This window comes from Gigantopelta aegis, chromosome 5, assembly GCF_016097555.1.
Source record: "Gigantopelta aegis isolate Gae_Host chromosome 5, Gae_host_genome, whole genome shotgun sequence".
In the NCBI taxonomy this organism is placed as follows: Eukaryota; Metazoa; Mollusca; class Gastropoda; order Neomphalida; family Peltospiridae; genus Gigantopelta; species Gigantopelta aegis.
This window is the reverse complement of record NC_054703.1, coordinates 16,712,447-16,736,032: the sequence shown is the minus strand read 5'-3', so window position 1 is coordinate 16,736,032 and position 23,586 is coordinate 16,712,447. Positions and strand designations below refer to the sequence as shown.

The 23,586-nt window shown below is 39.6% G+C and overlaps 1 protein-coding gene across 2 annotated transcripts in view; it reads right to left on the bottom strand.

The window, feature by feature from the left end:
- LOC121373315 (colorectal mutant cancer protein-like) overlaps positions 1 to 23,586 on the bottom strand; it is a 93,642-nt gene that overhangs the window by 19,905 nt on the left and 50,151 nt on the right. Inside the window, exons 1-8 of one of the 2 annotated variants that reach the window (XM_041499880.1) lie at positions 18,367 to 18,569; positions 12,787 to 12,900; positions 10,746 to 10,888; positions 7,837 to 7,928; positions 4,762 to 5,276; positions 4,093 to 4,202; positions 2,553 to 2,664; positions 712 to 1,105 (exon numbers count right to left, since the gene is read on the bottom strand). In XM_041499880.1, coding sequence (XP_041355814.1) covers positions 712 to 1,105; positions 2,553 to 2,664; positions 4,093 to 4,202; positions 4,762 to 5,276; positions 7,837 to 7,928; positions 10,746 to 10,888; positions 12,787 to 12,900; positions 18,367 to 18,447 — 1,561 coding nt within the window. In that variant the 5' untranslated portion in view covers positions 18,448 to 18,569. Of the gene's footprint in view, positions 1 to 711; positions 1,106 to 2,552; positions 2,665 to 4,092; positions 4,203 to 4,761; positions 5,277 to 7,836; positions 7,929 to 10,745; positions 10,889 to 12,786; positions 12,901 to 18,366; positions 18,570 to 23,586 lie in introns of those variants that run through there. The other variant, XM_041499879.1, reaches the window with a different exon arrangement.

Genomic DNA, 23,586 nt, shown 5'->3' with positions numbered 1-23,586 from the left:
TCCCTTTAACTGAAGTAATTATTAAGTCGAAAGGAATGATAGTTTGCTTGACACATTTTAAAGTACGAATGTTTGGTTATTTCTACACACTGGCTGAGAGCCATAGGCAGGTAACCCTCTGCAATCACAGACTACAACTACTACTCAACAAGCAGCAAAGATCTTTTATATGTTTCAGGACAGTACATACCATGGTATTTGCTGAACCAGTCACAGAGCACCTTAGTTGAGCTGTATGCCACACCTAAACATACATGTATGTGGTTACACACCATTAATTATATAGCCACATACAAAAATTACACCTTTCCCAATTTGACCACTCCGTGTGCGATTTTGGTTTAAAAAAATGTAAGTGTCATAAGGACTCCCCTTTTTGCAAATCTTTAGATCCCGTCACCAACCCAGCGAGCCCTGCCATGCACATCCAGTAGAATAGAAGATGTTTTGCATGAAACCATGGAAAAGATCACTAATCAAGACTGTGTGGCTTCCCAGTATTTTGAGATATATGTTGACCGTGTCATTTTGAAAAATCAATGTACTTTGTACAAATAACTTTTACGAGCCATGCGGGCTCGTATGCTAGCCAAGCTAGAGAGTCCTATATGATTTTTGCAAGCCTCGGACTGTGCTCAAAATCGCACATTGCACTGCATAACACCTTTAGATAGTCATCGAGACAAACCCAAATCACTGAGTTGCACTTACCGAGACTTCCCAATCCCGCAGCCCGACAATTGGCCAGCAGAACTCCCATCTCACTCTCCAATAACACACACAACACTTCGTAGGCCTCTATGGCCTGATCGGAATAGTTGATCGCTAACTGTAAGGCGGTGTTGTTTGACTCGTATTTGCCCATCAAAACTGTCAAACGTTCGGAGTACGACTTGCTTTCATTTAAAGTCAAAATCGACATGTCGTGTTGCGACTTTAAGTGGTCAATTTTGCTCTGAAGTCTTTCAAACTCGATTTCGAATTCTTTCACTTTTGTTTCTCCTATCTCCGAACCACATTTGTATAATGTCTGAACAATCTCCTGCATGTTCGAACAACCCTGTAGACTTTGCACTAAATGTTCGGCCAGTTTCGTGTTTGGTAACTGAAAATATAAATTAATATAACACTGAAAGTTTCATTCTATTTTACAGACAATAAAATGTTCTTAAAATGTGTTTCACAACAACATGATACATACAGAATTCCAGAACATTGTCCTATTCTGTTTTACAGAAATAATGTTTAAATATTGTTTTTAATAATGGTGTTCAGTAGCTGAAAATGTAATTTAATAATAACTAAAATATTCATTCCATTTTACAGATAACAAAAATATAATTTTCCTATTACTTTACAGACTTGATCTTTTTTTTTTTTTTGTAATTAAACCTGATCAGTAGCTAAAAAAAGGTAATAAAATTGAAATTTTCCTTCTGTTTTATAGACAATAATGTATAGAATTGTACACTAAAGTGATGGGAAATGGCAAGTGTGTAATACGTATGGCCACAAGACTTTGTGTCTTTTGTTTAATGACACCACTAGAGCACATTGATTAATCAATCATTGACTATTGGATATCAAACATTTGGTAATTCTGACACGTAGTCATCAGAGGAAACCTGCTACATTTTTCGTAATGCAGCAAGGGATCTTTTATATGTACTTTTCCCACAGACAGGAAAAGCACATACCACGGCCTTTGACCAGTTGTGGTGCACTGGTTGGAATGAGGAAAAAAACAATCAGTTGAATATTGGTTTACACACATTTAATACAATTGTTTTGTAGTCAGATGACCAATACAAGTGGCCATATGGAATTCGAAACCTTTGCCTTACAGATTGACATCAAGATAAGTATTCCAAAATAAATAGAGAATTCGTCACGAGTATTTTTTAATATTGAAAATATCAACCAAGTCTATGTTAATTGGTATTTGTTGAAGCTCTGCCGAGACAAATACTGATTAACTAGACGAGGTTGATATTTTACATATAAAAAAACATGAGTGGCGAATTCTGTTTATCCTATAACACTTCTAAAATAACATTTAAATTAAATTTTGAGTAAATCACAGTACTGAAGTAGACATCATCGGTAACATGACGTCATGACAATTAGCACAAATCAGTTTGACATCACGCATGTTAACTAAATCTTTGAAAACTTTATGCTCAGGTACACAGTTCTTGTTGGCTTGTAAACAAATGACCCATCAACAGCAACACATTACCTAGAGACCTTGCAAATTTGCACATCATTATTAACCGGGTTATTACACTTAAATTATTACATGGGTTTATGACATGGATGTCATGGGTAAGTTATAGGATAAAAACTATTACATCATACATGTAACATCAACATACCCCATCCATAAGCTGATGTATTTTTCATGCTGGGGTGTCATTAAACATTAATTCATTCGTTTGATAGTTCATTCGTTTGTTCATTCATTTGTTCTTTCTTTCATTCATTCATTCATTCATTCATTCATTCATTCATTCATTCATTCATTCATTCATTCATTCATTTGTTCAACTTACCCCAAGGGAGGTAATTTCTGCACCCAGTATCTGTCTGTCTCCGGCGCATGTTTTCAATTTTTTCAGCTCGGCTATTTTCGCCACAGGAAACTGATCACTGCCAGCAGTGGTCCTAGGAACACAGAAAACCATGCAATATATCAATTAGTGATGTACCAAGAAAGAAAAAAAGAAATGTTTTATTTAACGACACTCTCAACACATTCTATTTACGGTTATATGGCGTCAGACATATGGTTAAGGACCACAGATACTGAAAGAGAAACATGCTGTCGCCACTTCATGGGCTACTCTTTTTCGATTAGCAGCAAGGGTTCTTTTATATGCACCATCCCTCAGACAGGGTAGTACATACCACAGCCTTTGATATACCAGTCGTGGTGCACTGGCTGGAATGAGAAATAGCCCAATGGGCCCACCGACGGGGATTGATCCCAGACCAACTGCGCATTGAGCGAGTGCTTTACCACTGGGCTACATCCCACCGCAATGTTGTACGAATGAGCTATTATAATCTGTTGGGCTCTATTGATGTGATGATCAATTATAAAAACCAATAATTGATTGTGTAGGAAAATGTTTAGATGACAGAGTTGATGTAAATATGTTGTTGGTGTTTGTTTTCAGGTGTATATTAAGAAATAAATTTTTTTTTTTTTATTAAAATTAAAATGAGCAGACTGAAAGGTCAGTGTCAATGAACACAACAATACATGTAGGTGCATGATCCATACATTTCAATTTATCCTTCTTATGTTCGTACAGTTCTAACCAATTGTATAATCAAAACTTGTGACTTGTGACTTGGTGGGTGTCTAACCTACCCATCTCCTCTGGTTGGGTTGACTTGTGACTTGATGTGAGTATGACCTACCTATCTTCTGTAGTTGGGACAACTTGGTGGGTGTATGACCTGTGGTTGGGTCGACTTGTGACTTGATGGGTGTATGACCTACCTATCTCCTGTGGTCATCATGACTTGTGACTTGGTGGGTGTATGACCTACCTATCTCCTGTGGTTGTGATGACTTGTGACTTGGTGGGTGTATGACCTACCTATCTCCTGTGGTTGTGATGACTTGTGACTTGGTGGGTGTATGACCTACCTATCTCCTGTGGTTGTGATGACTTGTGACTTGGTGGGTGTATGACCTACCTATCTCATGTGGTTGTGATGACTTGTGACTTGGTGGGTGTATGACCTACCTATCTCATGTGATTGTGATGACTTGTGACTTGGTGGGTGTATGACCTACCTATCTCATGTGGTTGTGATGACTTGTGACTTGGTGGGTGTATGACCTACCTATCTCATGTGGTTGTGATGACTTGTGACTTGGTGGGTGTATGACCTACCTATCTCCTGTGGTTGTGATGACTTGTGACTTGGTGGGTGTATGACCTACCTATCTCCTGTGGTTGTGATCACTTGTGACTTGGTGGGTGTATGACCTACCTATCTCCTGTGGTTGTGATCACTTGTGACTTGGTATGACCTAACTATATCCTGTGGTTGTGACTTGGTGGGTGTATGACCTACCTATCTCCTGCGGTTGGGATGATTTGTGACTTGGTGGGAGTTGAAGTGCGACTGTTCATGGGACTCGGTGACATCTCAACTCCAGGCAGGCGTTCTTGCAGATCTTTCATCTGAAACACAAATATCACAAATCACTTATTAACAGTAACTATGACTTTCGAACATTTTAATATTAAAGATATATATACACTAATGACTCAACTGTGGGTTGTTAGCTAGCTTTATTGTTTTGTACTTTGCCAAAACGGTCTGACAACCCTTTCTTTTACATTTTTACTCCCATCATTTATAAACTAACAACTATGTGTTGGGCTAATAAACCAACAATGTGTTGGGCTGATAAACCAACTATGTGTTGGGCAGATAAACCAACTATGTGTTGGGCAGATAAACCAACTATGTGTTGGGCTGATAAACCAACTATGTGTTGGGCTGATAAACCAACTATGTGTTGGGCAGATAAACCAACTATGTGTTGGGCTAATAAACCAAATATGAGTTGCTAGTTGAATGTACTGATGTTTCATGTACTGTAGTACTGTTTTATAGCCCCCGTTAAAGCTCGTGAAAAGTGATAATTATTTCACTTGTGACATAAATTTGATAATAACTGGTAACTTGTTTATTATCCTCTATATACTGTGGAGGTCGGGGAGGTATGAGTGTTACCTTTCTCCTAAGTTTGTCTCGCTCGTCGTTGATGCACTCGATGTGGCTGCGTAGCTGGATGAGCTCCAGCTCCTGTCTCCCGATCTGCTCCTGCAGCGCGTTGTTCTCCACCCTCAGCGACATCACCTCCGCCTGCAGGTACTCAGGATCTGGCATGCGGTTCGGGGGCGGCGGGGGAGGAGGGTGGAACAGGGCACACCGCGGCTCACGGGGAGGCAGGGTCGGGGGCGAATCACTGTCCTCCTCACGGGCGTCAAGTTTTTCGTCCAAGCTGTCGCTGGTGCCGACGTTGTCCTGCGACAACGGCTGAATGACGTCACTACTGTCGTGGCTGTTTCCGACACTCGGGATTAATTTACAGTCCAGGTTGTCGTTTTCGACGTCATTTCTAAGACGACGGATAACGTCACGATCGTCTGTTGTGTCATGAAGAGGGTAATCCTTTCTTTCGGCGATGGCCGACTCCAGTTCGGTGACGACGCGAGAAAACTCAGCATTTATTTCATTGCCTATTTCTGAAACATTAAACAAAACAAAGGTTAGAGTTAGAAGAACATAAAATTTGTGAACTTAAGACAGTGAAAATGGCAAACTGTGCATGCATGAAAAGGTTATTCTTCTAAATGCCTGTGCCTGAATCCTTTCCTGTTTACTGTATGGTGTTACACTTTTGTTTACTACAGTGGACTGGTGTAGACAGAGTTCGTTCAGAGTTATGGTTCTTGCAATATATTGATAAGAAAAATACCAACGTAAATAAAATGTCATATTAACCAAATGTTTGGACTATGTGTAAGACATCTGTAAAAGCAAGTCTAAGTAATGCTTGTTTTAGTGATTGGTATCAACTTCAAAGATATTTGCATTTCTCAGAAACCAATCAAACTCATGATAAACAAATACCACGGGTCGTCAGTGAGAAACGGGCTGGGACACAAGCACAGTCCTGACTTTTGAAAGTGGGATATTAATATTTGACTGTAATCAAAATATGTGTTCAAACCAAAATGCATATAAAATAACAAGCAGAATAAATAACATTATTTTATTGATTAAAATCATATGAAACAGGGGTCTGAATTTATAGGTGTTTTTTTTTAAACAGATCATTATGATGCAATGCAGGTATTAGCACATACAAATAATAATCCAATTTATCTTGCTACCTACACCCGTTACAACAGGCATGGCTCATGGTTTATTAAGCCTTCAAATAGGTGCGATTATTTCATAACTCGTTCGTGTAAGAAGTGTATTAGTGTAGGCTGTGATTACCGAGACTGGCCGACTGTGAGCCATGCATGTAAGAAGTGTATTAGTGTAGGCTGTGATTACCGAGACTGGCCGACTGTGAGCCATGCGTGTAAGAAGTGTATTAGTGTAGGCTGTGATTACCGAGACTGGCCGACTGTGAGCCACGCGTCTAAGAAGTGTATTAGTGTAGGCTGTGATTACCGAGACTGGCCGACTGTGAGCCATGCGTCTAAGAAGTGTATTAGTGTAGGCTGTGATTACCGAGACTGGCCGACTGTGAGCCGTGCGTGTAAGAAGTGTATTAGTGTAGGCTGTGATTACCGAGACTGGCCGACTGTGAGCCGTGCGTCTAAGAAGTGTATTAGTGTAGGCTGTGATTACCGAGACTGGCCGACTGTGAGCCGCGCGTGTAAGAAGTGTATTAGTGTAGGCTGTGATTACCGAGACTGGCCGACTGTGAGCCACGCGTGTAAGAAGTGTATTAGTGTAGGCTGTGATTACCGAGACTGGCCGACTGTGAGCCACGCGTGTAAGAAGTGTATTAGTGTAGGCTGTGATTACCGAGACTGGCCGACTGTGAGCCGTGCGTCTAAGAAGTGTATTAGTGTAGGCTGTGATTACCGAGACTGGCCGACTGTGAGCCGTGCGTGTAAGAAGTGTATTAGTGTAGGCTGTGATTACCGAGACTGGCCGACTGTGAGCCGTGCGTGTAAGAAGTGTATTAGTGTAGGCTGTGATTACCGAGACTGGCCGACTGTGAGCCGTGCGTCTAAGAAGTGTATTAGTGTAGGCTGTGATTACCGAGACTGGCCGACTGTGAGCCGTGCGTGTAAGAAGTGTATTAGTGTAGGCTGTGATTACCGAGACTGGCCGACTGTGAGCCGTGCGTGTAAGAAGTGTATTAGTGTAGGCTGTGATTACCGAGACTGGCCGACTGTGAGCCGTGCGTGTAAGAAGTGTATTAGTGTAGGCTGTGATTACCGAGACTGGCCGACTGTGAGCCGTGCGTGTAAGAAGTGTATTAGTGTAGGCTGTGATTACCGAGACTGGCCGACTGTGAGCCGTGCGTGTAAGAAGTGTATTAGTGTAGGCTGTGATTACCGAGACTGGCCGACTGTGAGCCGTGCGTGTAAGAAGTGTATTAGTGTAGGCTGTGATTACCGAGACTGGCCGACTGTGAGCCGTGCGTGTAAGAAGTGTATTAGTGTAGGCTGTGATTACCGAGACTGGCCGACTGTGAGCCGTGCGTGTAAGCAGTGTATTAGTGTAGGCTGTGATTACCGAGACTGGCCGACTGTGAGCCGTGCGTGTAAGCAGTGTATTAGTGTAGGCTGTGATTACCGAGACTGGCCGACTGTGAGCCGTGCGTGTAAGCAGTGTATTAGTGTAGGCTGTGATTACCGAGACTGGCCGACTGTGAGCCGTGCGTGTAAGAAGTGTATTAGTGTAGGCTGTGATTACCGAGACTGGCCGACTGTGAGCCGTGCGTGTAAGCAGTGTATTAGTGTAGGCTGTGATTACCGAGACTGGCCGACTGTGAGCCGTGCGTGTAAGAAGTGTATTAGTGTAGGCTGTGATTACCGAGACTGGCCGACTGTGAGCCGCGCGTGTAAGAAGTGTATTAGTGTAGGCTGTGATTACCGAGACTGGCCGACTGTGAGCCGTGCGTGTAAGAAGTGTATTAGTGTAGGCTGTGATTACCGAGACTGGCCGACTGTGAGCCGTGCGTGTAAGAAGTGTATTAGTGTAGGCTGTGATTACCGAGACTGGCCGACTGTGAGCCGTGCGTGTAAGAAGTGTATTAGTGTAGGCTGTGATTACCGAGACTGGCCGACTGTGAGCCGTTTGCGTTGTTCTCGTTGACACTGCCGCCGTCATTGCTCTTATCAGAATCCTCAAACTCATCCTCCTCTCTACAAAACACAAACAGCAACCATCATCATCAGTTACAACACATATAGGTCAGATTTTAGCCAACTGGTACAAAAGAGCTGGCCAAGGTATTTAGGTATCGTTGGAAAGGTATACATCCCTGGAGTTCATTTCTGCCTGACAGCAAGCTGAGTATAGTAGCTGTTGTATAAAATATAATAACACATATACTACTCAAAAGAATTTAAGGGTCAAAAATTTATAACCAAATAAGTTTCAGAGTGTATTAGATTGATGATGTAAACTACACCAAAAATTTAATTTATTGTTCCATATTTACAAAAAAACACAAATAAACGTCACTGTATACAAGAAAGTCACATGACATCCTGTCAAAGTTGAAGGTTGTCAAACATGGATTTTACACATTAGAACATTTGTTTAATAGTGTGTGAATCCACCCCTGGCGCGAATACACTCGACACATCGTTGCCTCATGCTGTTGATCAGACGTCTGAAGAACTCTTGGGGAATGGCCTGCCACTCTGCCATAAGAAGTTGACCCAGATCATGAAGGTTGGCCGGAGGGGCATGGTTATCCCGAACTCTCCTGCCTAATTCGTCTCAGGCATGCTCTATTGGGGCCAAGTCAGGCGAATATGCTGGCCAATCCATCCTGGCGATACCTTGTTGTCTGAGAAAGTCCGTTACCACCCTGGTGCGGTGGGGTCTGGCATTGTCATCCTGCAGAACTGCCCCGCCGCCAATCTGCTGAAGGCCTGGGAGAACCAACGGCCGGATAATCTCATTCAGATAGCGGATTCCATTCAGATTGCCATCCACCACATAGAGGGGGGTCCTGTGGTGGATAGAGATGCCGCCCCATACCATGACGCTGCCACCACCGAACCGGTGACGTTGTCTAACGTTAACGTCAGCGAAGCGCTCCCCAGGACGTCTGTAGACACGAACCCGACCGTCGTTGAACTGGAGACTAAACCTGGACTCATCAGTGAACATCACTCGACCCCACTGAACACGTTACCACTGCAGATGAAGTGTGCACCAGTGACGTCTGGCCGTTCTGTGACGTGGTAGGAGTGGTGGTCGAACAGCCTGGCGACAGCAGCGTAGATTATTGGCTCTCAGACGACTGCGTATGGTTTGATCAGACACTCGAGTTCCAGTCGCAGTCCGCAGATTGTCACGTAATCGGCGTGCAGTGGTTGTGCGTTGACGTAGAGCCATATTGGTGATGTAGCGGTCCTCTCTATTTGTAGTGCTTCGGGGTCTTCCCGAACGTGGACGATTTTGAACAGAATTCGTTGCTTGGTACCGTTGCCACAGTCGGCCAACGACACTCTGACTGACACCAAGTCTCAGAGCAACATTTCTTTGCGTATTGCCATCCTGAAGCCAAGCAATAGCCCTTCCTCGATCTTCGATAGTCAGTTGACGTCGTACCATTGTCGAATTTGGAGTGTGCACGTACACGAACGCAAGCTCCAATTATATGGAAATTCAGCATTGGGAACATGGAATACACATGCAAAGCGTGCAAATGAAGCGCTTTGTGAAAAAGCAAGTTATGGGCACTTAGCAGACCTTTCGCTTTCGGCCTAATTTACGTGCAAATGTAAGCATGTTTTCGCCATTAGAACTAGTCGACAGTGTCAATGACAGTGGATTTTAATTCATTTATGGGTTGCTTAGACCCACTTTCGTCAAAATGGAACAATACCATGCGTTGCATTATGGTCTAGCTAATATAATTGACATTCAGAAAATAATGTCGAAAATATTGTCTGACCCTTAAATTCTTTTGAGTAGTATACATTGTAGTAGTTATTACCATATTACTCCTAATGACTCTCTACTGCTGGTTCCACCAACCACTCTGGCTATTTACAGTAAATGAGATACCAAGAAACTCATCAACTTACATAACATAGTTGGCTTATTAAATTCAGTAACCCTAATTGAATACTCAATCATTGGTTTAATTACTTTTACTTTTTTCTCTTGTTATACTTTGCAACCAACCACCTAAGTCTGCTTGTGCTGTTTTAATTTGTTAAACATTTATTGCACGCTTTTATAAACAAACCTCATAGCATTGATTTAGTGTCTGTCTGTTTTCTTCCATATTGGGTATACTTAATTATACATCAACCTGATAACGTTGATTTGGTGTCTGTCTGTTTTCTTCATGAGTTCCTCGATCACACTGTGTAACTAACCTGATAACGCTGATCTGTTGTTTGTCTGTTTTCTTCATGAGCTCCACGATAACGCTGTGTAACTAACCTGATAACGATCATGACGATCACACTGTGTAACTAACCTGATAATGCTGATCTGTTGTTTGTCTATTGAGCTCCACGATTGCTGTGTAACTAACCCATTGATTTGTCTGTTTTCTTCATGAGTTCCTCGATCACACTGTGTAACTAACCTGATAACGCTGATCTGTTGTTTGTCTCTTTTCTTCATGAGCTCCACGATAACGCTGTGTAACTAACCTGATAACATTGATTTGGTGCCTGTCTGTTTTCTTCATGAGTTCCTCGATCACACTGTGTAACTAACCTGATAACGCTGATCTGTTGTTTGTCTCTTTTCTTCATGAGCTCCACGATAATGCTGTGTAACTAACCTGATAACATTGATTTGGTGCCTGTCTGTTTTCTTCATGAGCTCCACGATCACACAGTGTAACTAACCTGATAACGTTGATCTGGTGTCTGTCTTGTTTTCTTCATGAGCTTCACGATAACGCTGTGTAACTAACCTGATAATGTTGATCTGGGGTATGTCTGTTTTCTTCATGAGCTCTGCGATAATGCTGTATAACTAACCTGATAACGTTGATCTGGTGTCTGTCTGTTTTCTTCATGAGCTCCGCGATAACGCTGTGTAGCTCCGTGACCCGCTCCTCGTACCGAGCCGCTGTTTGGTCAACGCGCTCGTCAAAATCCTTCTGGCTGTGAATCTTCTCCGTCTACACAACAAACCAAATTAAGACATTGTTAAAGTTAAACATTTATTCAACGAGAGGAACCGGATGTTATTTTAATGACACATGAGCACACCTATAAACTACAGCTACATGTATTTGGAGAGAACCCATTGCTGTCACAGGGCACAATATTTCACGAGAACCATTTGTCTCTTTGTGTGTCGGTTATGCAACTTTAAAATCACTAGAACCACCAATCGGTTATGTGGTGAACAATTACATTCAAAAATTAAAAGTACCATACATGTATATCAGTAATGAAAGTGAAAATCAGTTTATGTTTTTGAACCACCAATGTAGCACAGAACCGTAGTTCAAGTGCTTTAGGATTAGGTAGGCCTAACTCATCGGTTACAAGAACTATATTCACGTAACCAAACAAGTAAAATTCATGTGAACTGACTTCCGGTTACCCAAGATTTTGAAATATTGTCCTCTGTTGTCACATCTACAAACTACAGCTATTTGGAGAGAACCCATTGCTGTCACATAGAAGCAGCTTGAATCTTTTTTTTAAACATAAAAGTTAGGTTTGTTTTATTTAAAAACACCACTAGAGCACATTGATTTATTAATCATCTTTTATTGGATGTCAAACATTTGGTAATTCTGACATATAGTCATAGAGAGGAAGGAAACCAGCACATTTTTCCATTAGCACGGCATCTTTTATATGCATCATCCCACTGACAGGATAGCACATACCATGGCCTTTGATACACCAGTTCTGGTGCACTGGTTGGAACGAAAAATAGCCCAATGTGTCATGTTGTTAAAGTCAAGTTGAATTACTGCTGCTTAAACAACAGTAATAAAACCACAATAGTACAAAACATAAAAAGGTTTGATGATCCTATATCAATTGATAAGGAAGATATGGCCCAAACAAGAATTTCCTTTAATGTGCAGGAATGTGTGAAAAGTAGGTCATGGTGACCTAGTTATGGTACATGACAGATCGCCATCCCAAGATGTATAGCATGCAATGTTTGATGATCCTATATGAATTGATAAAAAAGATATGTTTCGCAAATGAAATGTTATCATATGGATGTATGCACAGATGGACTGACAGACAGACAATATCATACCATAATATGACTCATCAAAGACGGGTGTATAAAAAAAATGAAGTAGCCAGTCTTAGGTATTAACTTTATTACAAAATAATAAGTACATGTAATTGCTGAATAGAGAATACACCAATTAAGTAAACAGTCAGTTTATCAATTCAGTTTGTAGGTTTCTCTAACACAGAGGAGCTCAGTGCATGGACAAAACATGGTACATCGTTCATTTGTTTTGTAGCCAGTTTATTTTGCATTAGAAAATAATAAATATTGATTGTTCACTTACTGGGATGGATGTTATTACAGAACATGGCGGCGCATGACTTTTTCACCATTCCACAAAAATCACCAAACCACTAAGTTTGTTTCTTCAGTTCTACTACTAATTCCTGATATGATGTGTTAAGTGCTACCTAACAACCTGCCTACTGGTATGTATACATGTATATAATGTAGCTATTAGAACAGACCAGATGGTGCATTCAGTGGGATGGAGCAAAATGGCTGCGCTCATTATATGTAATAGCCGTCACATGTTTGCTGTTTTATTAATTAAATATACCAATATCCTTGTTGATTTTAAGCAATAATGTGTATTAAATATCTTTGAATATGCATACCAGTCCAAAAGCCTTGCTTAAGCATTCCTTTAATCATCATGGTAAGTGTTAATTTGTTTTTTGAAGGTTGAAAATTACTTCTTTGAAAATATCAACGTGTTCATGTACATGTATGCAGTTATTACACATATGCGTAATTACAAAATGCAACATTGATAAGGCTCCTTTAAGAATTAAAATATGTACCAACCTGACATTTGTTTAGCTGCTTTTCTAAGAGATCCCTCTCAGCTATCACATGTGCCAAGCGGTTGTTGAGTTCAATTATCTCCCCTTTCAATGAGGTCAAGGCAGCCTGGTGTAACTGAAAGGAAATACATGGAGTCAGTAAAGGGGTCAGTCAGAATGTAAAAGGTAAGTAAACGATGAACACAATCCAGGGTCATGAGATATAACAGAGCTATGTAGTTATCTCCCCTTTTAATGAGGTCAAGGCTGTCTGGTGTAACTGAAAGAAAATACATGAAGTCAGTAAAGGGGTTTAGAAAGTCATCTCCCCTTTTATTTATGTCAAGGATGTCTGTTTAACTGAAAACAATATACATAATTAATACAAATTATATATTTTTTTAATTTGTAATTTTTTAATGAATTTATTGATGGCAAACACTCACAAACTGAATAACAATTTGAACTGAAATATACACATATTAATATTAAATCAGTTTCTAACATCATTTCTATAACCTGTTTTACATAAATATGTTCCATTTGACATAATGATGTCATTTTCTGATGTTTATCAAAGGATAGCATTCACTAATTTAGTGACATCGACCAGTCAGAATAAATACATGTAAACTGAAGAAAAAAAAAGTTTGTAATTATTAAGAAATACCTGTCCAGGAAGGCTGATGTATATAATAGAGGCCACTAAAGTTTTGCTCCCTTGGTTTTATATAACACATGTATATAATCATTTCCCATCTTACTATTCTTAGTATATAGATGAAAGAAAATATATACAGCATAACCTTAGAATTTAGTACATGGTACAGTATATAAAATTTAGTACAAGGTACAGTATATAAAATTTAGTACATGGTACAGTATACAGCATTTGGAACAGCTATAGGTTTAGGTAACAATTACATAAGTGCATTTGTAAGAAAAAAGTGGAATAAAATAAACCTTACATACATTGTGTTTTCTACAAACTAGGCCCATGTAAACACATTATGAAGAAACAACGTTCTAGACACCACTGTTGTAATTTCAAACCAGTCAGTCACAGAGAAATGAAAACACTATTTAAATCAATATTCAAACCCATTAGTTTAAAACAAAAGCTGTTTATGTGATAAATTCACCATAAGTCTGCATACTTTAAGACAAAATTCAATATCCCCAGACTACTAGCCTGCAAGTTGTAATTGAGACAGACAATCGGATATAAATAACTCCAAGGCTAAGTCAATAGCATTCAAATTGGTCTGCATAGACTAAGCGTACATCTATATGCTGGATCAATAGAAGTTCATAGACTTCAGCCTTCTAGGAAATTCATAATAAACCAATCAACAGTGATCTACTGAACCACTTCTATCTCTTGAACGAGTCTGTGTCTCTTGTACGTGTCTATCGTCTCTTGTACGTGTCTGTCTGTCTCTTGTACATGTCTATCTCTTGATGTGTCTCTTGTCTGTCTGTCTCTTGTACATGTCTCTTGTCTGTCTCTTGTACATGTCTCTTGTCTGTCTCTTGTACGTGCCTCTTGTCTGTCTGTCTCTTGTACATGTCTGTCTGTCTGTCTGTCTCTTGTACATGTCTGTCTGTCTGTCTCTTGTACATGTCTGTCTCTTGTACGTGTCTCTTGTCTTTCTCTTGTACATGTCTCTTGTCTGTCTGTCTGTCTCTTGTACGTGTCTATCTCTTGTACGTGTCTTATCTCTTGTACGTGTCTCTTGTTTGTCTGTCTCTTGTACGTGTCTATCTCTTGTACGTGTCTCTTGTTTGTGTCTCTTGTACGTGTCGTCTGTCTGTCTCTTGTACATGTCTCTTGTCTGTCTGTCTCTTGTATGTGTCGTCTGTCTCTTGTACATGTCTCTTGTCTGTCTGTCTCTTGTACGTGTCGTCTGTCTGTCTCTTGTACGTGTCTCTTGTCTGTCTGTTTCTTGTACGTGTCTCTTGTCTGTCTGTCTGTCTGTCTGTCTCTTGTACATGCCTCTTGTCTGTCTGTCTGTCTTTTGTATGTGTCTCTTGTCTGTCTATCTCTCTGTCTGCCTGCTTGTCTGTATGTCTGCCTATCAGTGTCTGTCTATCTGTCAGTCTGTCTCTACTTCTGTCTGAAACCTTTATGGGTGCTACACACACACAATATTTGGGATCGAACATAAAATGTTCTGCAATATTTAAATAATATACCTAAACCATGCATTCTTCTTTAACGACAATCAGAAAATAGTGACAACAAATCTGCATTATTCAAGGTTGGGTAACAACAAATTGTGACAACATTAAAAGTGTCATCATAATCTCACAGAATTATCACTGAACGTTTGATTGTCACAAACACAAACACATTGTAACCTGTGTGGAATTTATACATGTGTGTTTGATTGTCACAAACACAAACACATTGTAACCTGTGTGGAATTTATACATGTGTGTTTGATTGTCACAAACACAAACACATTGTAACCTGTGTGGAATTTATACATGTGTGTTTGATTGTCATATACACAAACACATTCACATTGTAACCTGTGTGGAATTTATACATGTGTGTTTGATTGTCATATACACATTCACATTGTAACCTGTGTGCAATTTATACATGTGTGTTTGATTGTCACAAACACATTCACATTGTAACCTGTGTGGAATTTATACATGTGTGTTTGATTGTCATATACACATTCACATTCACATTGTAACCTGTGTGGAATTTATACATGTGTGTTTGATTGTCATATACACATTCACATTCACATTGTAACCTGTGTGGAATTTATACATGTGTGTTTGATTGTCATATACACAAACACATTCACATTGTAACCTGTGTGGAATTTATACATGTGTGTTTGATTGTCATATACACAAACACATTCACATTGTAACCTATGTGGAATTTATACATGTGTGTTTGATTGTCATATACACAAACACATTCACATTGTAACCTGTGTGCAATTTATACATGTGTGTTTGATTGTCACAAACACATTCACATTGTAACCTATGTGGAATTTATACATGTGTGTTTGATTGTCACAAACACATTCACATTGTAACCTGTGTGGAATTTATACATGTGTGTTTGATTGTCATATACACATTCACATTCACATTGTAACCTGTGTGGAATTTATACATGTGTGTTTGATTGTCATATACACATTCACATTCACATTGTAACCTGTGTGGAATTTATACATGTGTGTTTGATTGTCATATACACAAACACATTCACATTGTAACCTGTGTGGAATTTATACATGTGTGTTTGATTGTCATATACACAAACACATTCACATTGTAACCTATGTGGAATTTATACATGTGTGTTTGATTGTCATATACACAAACACATTCACATTGTAACCTGTGTGGAATTTATACATGTGTGTTTGATTGTCATATACACAAACACATTCACATTGTAACCTGTGTGGAATTTATACATGTGTGTTTGATTGTCATATACACAAACACATTCACATTGTAACCTCTGTGGAATTTATACATGTGTGTTTGATTGTCATATACACATTCACATTGTAACCTGTGTGGAATTTATACATGTGTGTTTGATTGTCATATACACAAACACATTCACATTGTAACCTGTGTGGAATTTATACATGTGTGTTTGATTGTCATATACACAAACACATTCACATTGTAACCTATGTGGAATTTATACATGTGTGTTTGATTGTCATATACACATTCACATTGTAACCTGTGTGGAATTTATACATGTGTGTTTGATTGTCATATACACAAACACATTCACATTGTAACCTGTGTGGAATTTATACACGTGTGTTTGGTAACTTAAAGCTACATGTACACTCAAGTTTTTTTTATTGACCTATACAATGTTGCTATTGAATAGACCAGCAATATTAATTTTCTTACTGTTACACAGCATTCTTCGATATCATTTGACTAAACTTGCTAGCCATGTCACATGAAAAAAAAAAAATCTTCATTTTAATATCTTATTAAAGTGGATTGCTATTTCATTAAAGTCCAAACAGATGAAAGCTCCAAAACCATTACAATGAACCTCCTCTATTATAAACCATTTATTAAATGCTTTTATATTGGAGAGATCCTAATATCGGATAAATAATAATCTATTAACGATATTTGTCAGTTTGTCATTTATTTCCTACAACAAAAGGAATGATCAGGCTTTTGGTCTCTGACTCATGGTGTGCACATTCAACAATATTTAATGCACATTATTGTTTAAAATATTGGTCTATTAATTGATATGTCATGAGTTGACTAAACAGTGTGGGGCAAGTTGGGTTTGGGGTGAGTTGACCTGTTCCCAAACTGACTGCTAGTGACTGCATCTTGAACATAACCCTTGAGTGAAATAAAACAACACAGGCTGGTGTTTAAAAGTTCTTAATTATTATTATTATTATATATATATATATATATATATATATCTACTAATACATGTACCTGATATGTTGCCTGGCAAGTAACAATCTTGAGTTGGCTAGTGGCTTTTTTCATTCACTAGCCAGTTGGAGAGTAAATATAAAGCGTTGCTTTGCGCCCTGTTATGGGATGTCACAACTGATCATACAATGTGATGGGTGTCACAACTGATCATACAATGTGATGGCATGTCACAACTGATCATACAATGTGATGGCATGTCACAACTGATCATACAATGTGATGGCATGTCACAACTGATCATACAATGTGATGGGGTGTCATGACTGATCATACAATGTGATGGCATGTCACAACTGATCATACAATGTGGTGGAATGTCACGACTGATCATACAATGTGATGACATGTCACAACTGATCATACAATGTGATGGGATGTCACAACTGATCATACAATGTGATGGGATGTCACAACTGATCATACAATGTGATAGGATGTCACAACTGATCATACAATGTAAAGCAGTGTCACGACTGATCATACAATGTGATGGGATGTCACATGGTGTCACAACTGATCATACAATGTGATGGTGTGTCACAACTGATCATACAATGTGATGGGATGTAACAAATGATCATACAGTGTGATGGGTGTCACAACTGCCATGTGTGTTTGTCTTATAATAACTACCAATCATACAATGTGATGGGGTGACACAAACTAACTCTCTTAATTGGTCAATGATATCACACTAACAACTGCCAACATAAGATAAACCTCCCATTTATACCAATCCCTCCACCACTACCACTACCCCCCATCCACCATCTCCCCATCTGCTGTTTAACTGATATATGCTTTATTCCTCAAAGTAAACAAAACCTAACAAAGTAAAATATACTTTCAACATTACATATATTACTTTTAGTCATGAATCAACATGTACACATATATTATTTTACAAAATTCATTTCTTTCTAAATATGTTTCCCATCTGTATTAACCCTATTCCCCAACACCATATTTATCTGCTGCATAGCCAGCCTATTCCTCTTTTATTTAACAAAGCTTAATAAAATGAAATACACTGTATGTTATTAACATTCTACAATAATGATGAATCTACTATTGATTACTTAAATTTCTTTTCATTTCAAATACCAAATTTACTACAAACCTGCTGACTTTCTGCATAATCTGAATCGTAACACTGTGCACTGCTGTCGTCACTTTCCTCCATAGTGTAATAGCAGGTCATGGGTCAGATGTCAAAGGTCGTCACACCGCGGCCATACTGAATTTTAACACGTACATCCGGCCACATACACATTTAACACAATCCTCTATGATGCTCCTAGTTTATTGCATTAAAACACTGAGAATACATAATGACACCGATATCACCATGATGTCAAAGGTCGTCCCAGTTCTTCCATACTGAATTTTACATACATGTAACACATCCAACACGGAGCAGAGTTATAGTAATGCTCCACAGTTATGGTTTAGTTTATTATATAAGCACACTGAGAATAGACAGACTAAAATCTGTATGTGCAGCTCTGGGGAGGAGGATTCCGTAGTCGGGGAAAATCAATAATGGTGAATTTGTGCCAAACTGTGTTATTCGACACGTTGCCGCAACCCGAGCGATTGGATGCTTCGATAAGCTGGGAGATGTCATCCCAGAGAGATGGGCTGTGAAATATTCATGGCAGTATAATAAATATGGCAATTAAAGGTACTTGATCCTTTTATTCAATACCGTATGCATTTTTAGGATAAAATGTTTAAATATGGTAATTGAACATGCATATTTGTCCTCTTATAGTTATACAATACTGTATAGGGTTTCTATATACAAACGTATAAATAAAGCAATTAAACATATATGGTGGTGTTATACACTGCTGTATGACGTTTCTATATATAAACCTATAAATAAAGCAATTAAACACATATAGAGAATAACTAGTTAATGACGTCAGATATCTGCTTTATCCTGGGAAATTCCACGAGGCTCTGCCCAGTAGAATTTCTCATTCAGTATGTACAGGATAAAGCAGATATGCGATGTCATTAACTAGTTATTATCTTTGTCCTGCAAACCCTAAAAATTAAGGGGAAAAGCTATTATTTCTGTTATTTCAGCTATATTGTACAATGACCTAGAGGTCAAATGTACAGTGACGAACCGTATTCACAAAGATTACTCCACGTGACTAACTGAACGACTATTACCGTATTCACAAAGATTACTCCATGTGACTAACTGAACGACTATTACTGTATTTCACAAAGATTACTCCACGTGACTAACTGAACGACTATTACTGTATTTCACGAAGATCTCCTAGTATTACATTATCTCTGAATACAGTCATCGACATCAATATCTCCCGTATCATATTACTCTCAATGTAATACAGAAATACCCAATCCCAAATATTAGCATACATGATGTCACAAGCTAAGAGAATGAAATCTCAATGATAAAATGAGAAAGCCCAACTCCTATATGACTTCATATCGTCTGTGAAAGAGGCTACAGATAAAGGAAAAATTGTACAAAATATTATTTGGGCATTTTGTGATAGTCAGTGGTCATTAGTGTGACTGTATAATCAAAGTTAATGAAGAAGTTTGTTTTATTTAATGACACCACTAGTGTCCATTGATTAATTAATCACCGGCTACTGGATGTCAAACATTTGGTAATTCTGACACATAGTCATCAGAGGAAACCCGCAACATTTTCCTAATGCAGCAAGGGATTTTTTATATGCACTTTCCCACAGACAAGATAGCACATACCACGACCTTTGATCACTTGTGGTGCACTGGCTGGAACGAGAAAAACCAATCAGTTGAACAAATTCACTGAGGTGGTTTGATCCTGTGACACAAGCACCTCAGACGAGCACTCAACCAACTGAGCTAAATCCCTCCACCCCCAGTTAATGAAATCCAAGTCATAATGTCATACGCTGCAGTGGCATCGGAAGCAATTAAAAGTGGGTACGGCCATGAAAGCTATGTATATGATGAGATCTATACTATGCGAGCACCATAGGAAGAGCAAAAAAAAACCTTTCCTGCATGGCCCAAAAAGTTTGTTTGGTTTCGTTTTGTTTAACGACACCACTAGTGCACGTTGATTAATTAATCATCGGCTATTGAATGTCAAACATTTGTTAATTCTGACTCATAGTCAACAGAGGAAACCTGCTACATTTTTTCTAATGCAGGAAGGGATCTTTTACATGTATATATGCACTTTCCCACAGACAGGAAAGTGTTACTGCTCCGATGCCCCTGAGAGCCTAAATCCTGCAAGACCCCACATATCACATGTACATGTATTTCCCTGACTCCCAATATATATATATATATATATATATATATATATATCGTTAAAAAATGTATGTTTATCTCTACATGACAGGCTTGTTTCGTGAGAGAGTTGAATTGCTCTCACTCATCAGATGTAGATTTAATTACACTGTCAATGGAAAGCTGATGACGTAATGGACTCTGTATATATATACACACACACACACACACATGTATGTGCTATCTCGTCTGTGAGATCATATATATATATATATAAATGTATGTGCTATCTCGTCTGTGAGATGGTATATATATATATATATACATGTATATATATATAAAAGATCCCTTGCTACTAATGGAACGAGTTTCTTCTCTAAGACCATGTTAAAATTACTAAATGTTTAACATCCAACAGACGATGATTAATAAATCAATGTGCTCTAGTGATGTCATTACACAAAATACACTATAACTTAAGGGGGTGGGATTTAGCTTAGTTGGTTGAATGCTCGCCTGAGGTGCTTGCATCGAAGGATCGATCCACCTCAGTGGATCCATTTCAACAGAATTGGGAATTTTCTTGTTCCAACCAGTGCACCACAACTTGTTGAATGAATGAATGAATGAATGAATGAATGAATGAATGAATGAATGAATGACTGAATGAATGAATTTTTAGTGACACCCCAGCACGAAAAATACATCGGCTATTGGGCCACCACTGGTTAAAGGTCAGGTACAAATGTATGTGCTTTCCTATTTGTGGGAAAGTGCAAATAAAGGACCACTTGCTACCAATGGAAAAAATGCAGTGGGCTTTCTCTGATGATTGTGTCAGAATTACCAAATGTTTGACATCCAATACATCAATGTGCTCTAGTGGTGTTGCCACACAAAACACACTATAACTTAGTCTATCAAGAGTGGTTGATCATGTGACCCACTGTATACCAGGTGAACACTGCATCCCTGAGCTGCAGTGTATTCCACATCCTACTCATAGAACAACTGATCACTGCATCCCTGAGCTACAGTGTATTCCACATCCCACTCACAGTCCCACTCACAGAACCACTGGTCACTGCACCCCTGAGCTACAGTGTATTCCACATCCTACTCATAGAACAACTGATCACTGCACCCCTGAGCTAGTCTATTCCACATCCCACTCACAGAACAACTGACCACTGCACCCCTGAGCTACAGTCTATTCCACATCCCACTCACAGAACAACTGGTCACTGCACCCCTGAGCTTGTGTATTCCACATCCTACTCATAGAACAACTGACCACTGCACCCCTGAGCTACAGTGTATTCCACATCCCACTCACAGAACAACTGATCACTTCACCCCTGAGCTACAGTGTATTCCACATCCCACTCACAGAACAACTGACCACTGCACCCCTGAGCTAGTGTATTCCACATCCCACTCACAGAACAACTGATTACTGCACCCCTGAGCTACAGTGTATTCCACATCCCACTCACAGAACAACTGGTCACTGCACCCCTGAGCTACAGTGTATTCCACATCCTACTCATAGAACAACTGATCACTGCACCCCTGAGCTACAGTCTATTCCACATCCCACTCACAGAACAACTGACCACTGCACCCCTGAGCTACAGTCTATTCCACATCCCACTCACAGAACAACTGGTCACTGCACCCCTGAGCTACAGTGTATTCCACATCCTACTCATAGAACAACTGACCACTGCACCCCTGAGCTACAGTGTATTCCACATCCCACTCACAGAACAACTGATCACTTCACCCCTGAGCTACAGTGTATTCCACATCCCACTCACAGAACAACTGACCACTGCACCCCTGAGCTACAGTGTATTCCACATCCCACTCACAGAACAACTGATCACTTCACCCCTGAGCTACAGTGTATTCCACATCCCACTCACAGAACAACTGACCACTGCACCCCTGAGCTACAGTCTATTCCACATCCCACTCACAGAACAACTGACCACTGCACCCCTGAGCTACAGTGTATTCCACATCCCACTCACAGAACAACTGATCACTTCACCCCTGAGCTACGGTGTATTCCACATCCTACTCATAGAACAACTGACCACTGCACCCCTGAGCTACAGTGTATTCCACATCCTACTCATAGAACAACTGACCACTGCACCCCTGAGCTACAGTGTATTCCACATCCCACTCACAGAACAACTGATCACTTCACCCCTGAGCTACGGTGTATTCCACATCCCACTCACAGAACAACTGATCACTTCACCCCTGAGCTACAGTGTATTCCACATCCCACTCACAGAACAACTGATCACTTCACCCCTGAGATACAGTATATTCCACATCCCACTCACAGAACAACTGATCACTGCACCCCTGAGCTACAGTATATTCCACATCCTACTCATAGAACAACTGATTGCATGAGCCTGGTGTATATTACATGTGTTACCAAGAGTATTGTCTTCCTTTTCATCTTAACCTCAGAGTTGATTAAATCTCAAGAGGCCAGTCTCCAACCTCTCTCCCCACTTACACTTCTAGAGTGCCCAGTGTAAACCTGACTACAACATCAGCAAGTAATAACAAAGGCAAAGAAAGGAACCTTTGTTTAATGACACCTCAGCACATTCTAAACTACTTCTGTTTCACATATGGTTATTTTGACATCTGTCTATGATCTGACCTACTTCTACTGAAAAAACAGCAATGGATCTTTATGTGCACTTCCCCATAGACAAGACAGTACATGCCACATACTGGGATAAAAGGAAGGAAATGTTTTATTTAACAACACACTCAACACATTTTATTTATGGTTATATGGCGTCAGACATATGGTTATGGACCACACAGATATTGAGAGAGGAAACCCGCTGTCGCTACTTCATGGGCTACTCTTTTCGATTAGCAGCAAGGGATCTTTTATATGCACCATCCCACAGACAGATAGTACATACCATGGCCTTTGTTACACCAGCACTGGCTGAAACGAGAAATAGCCCAATGGGTCCACTGATGGGGATCGATCCTAGAGGAACCGCGCATCAGGCGAACG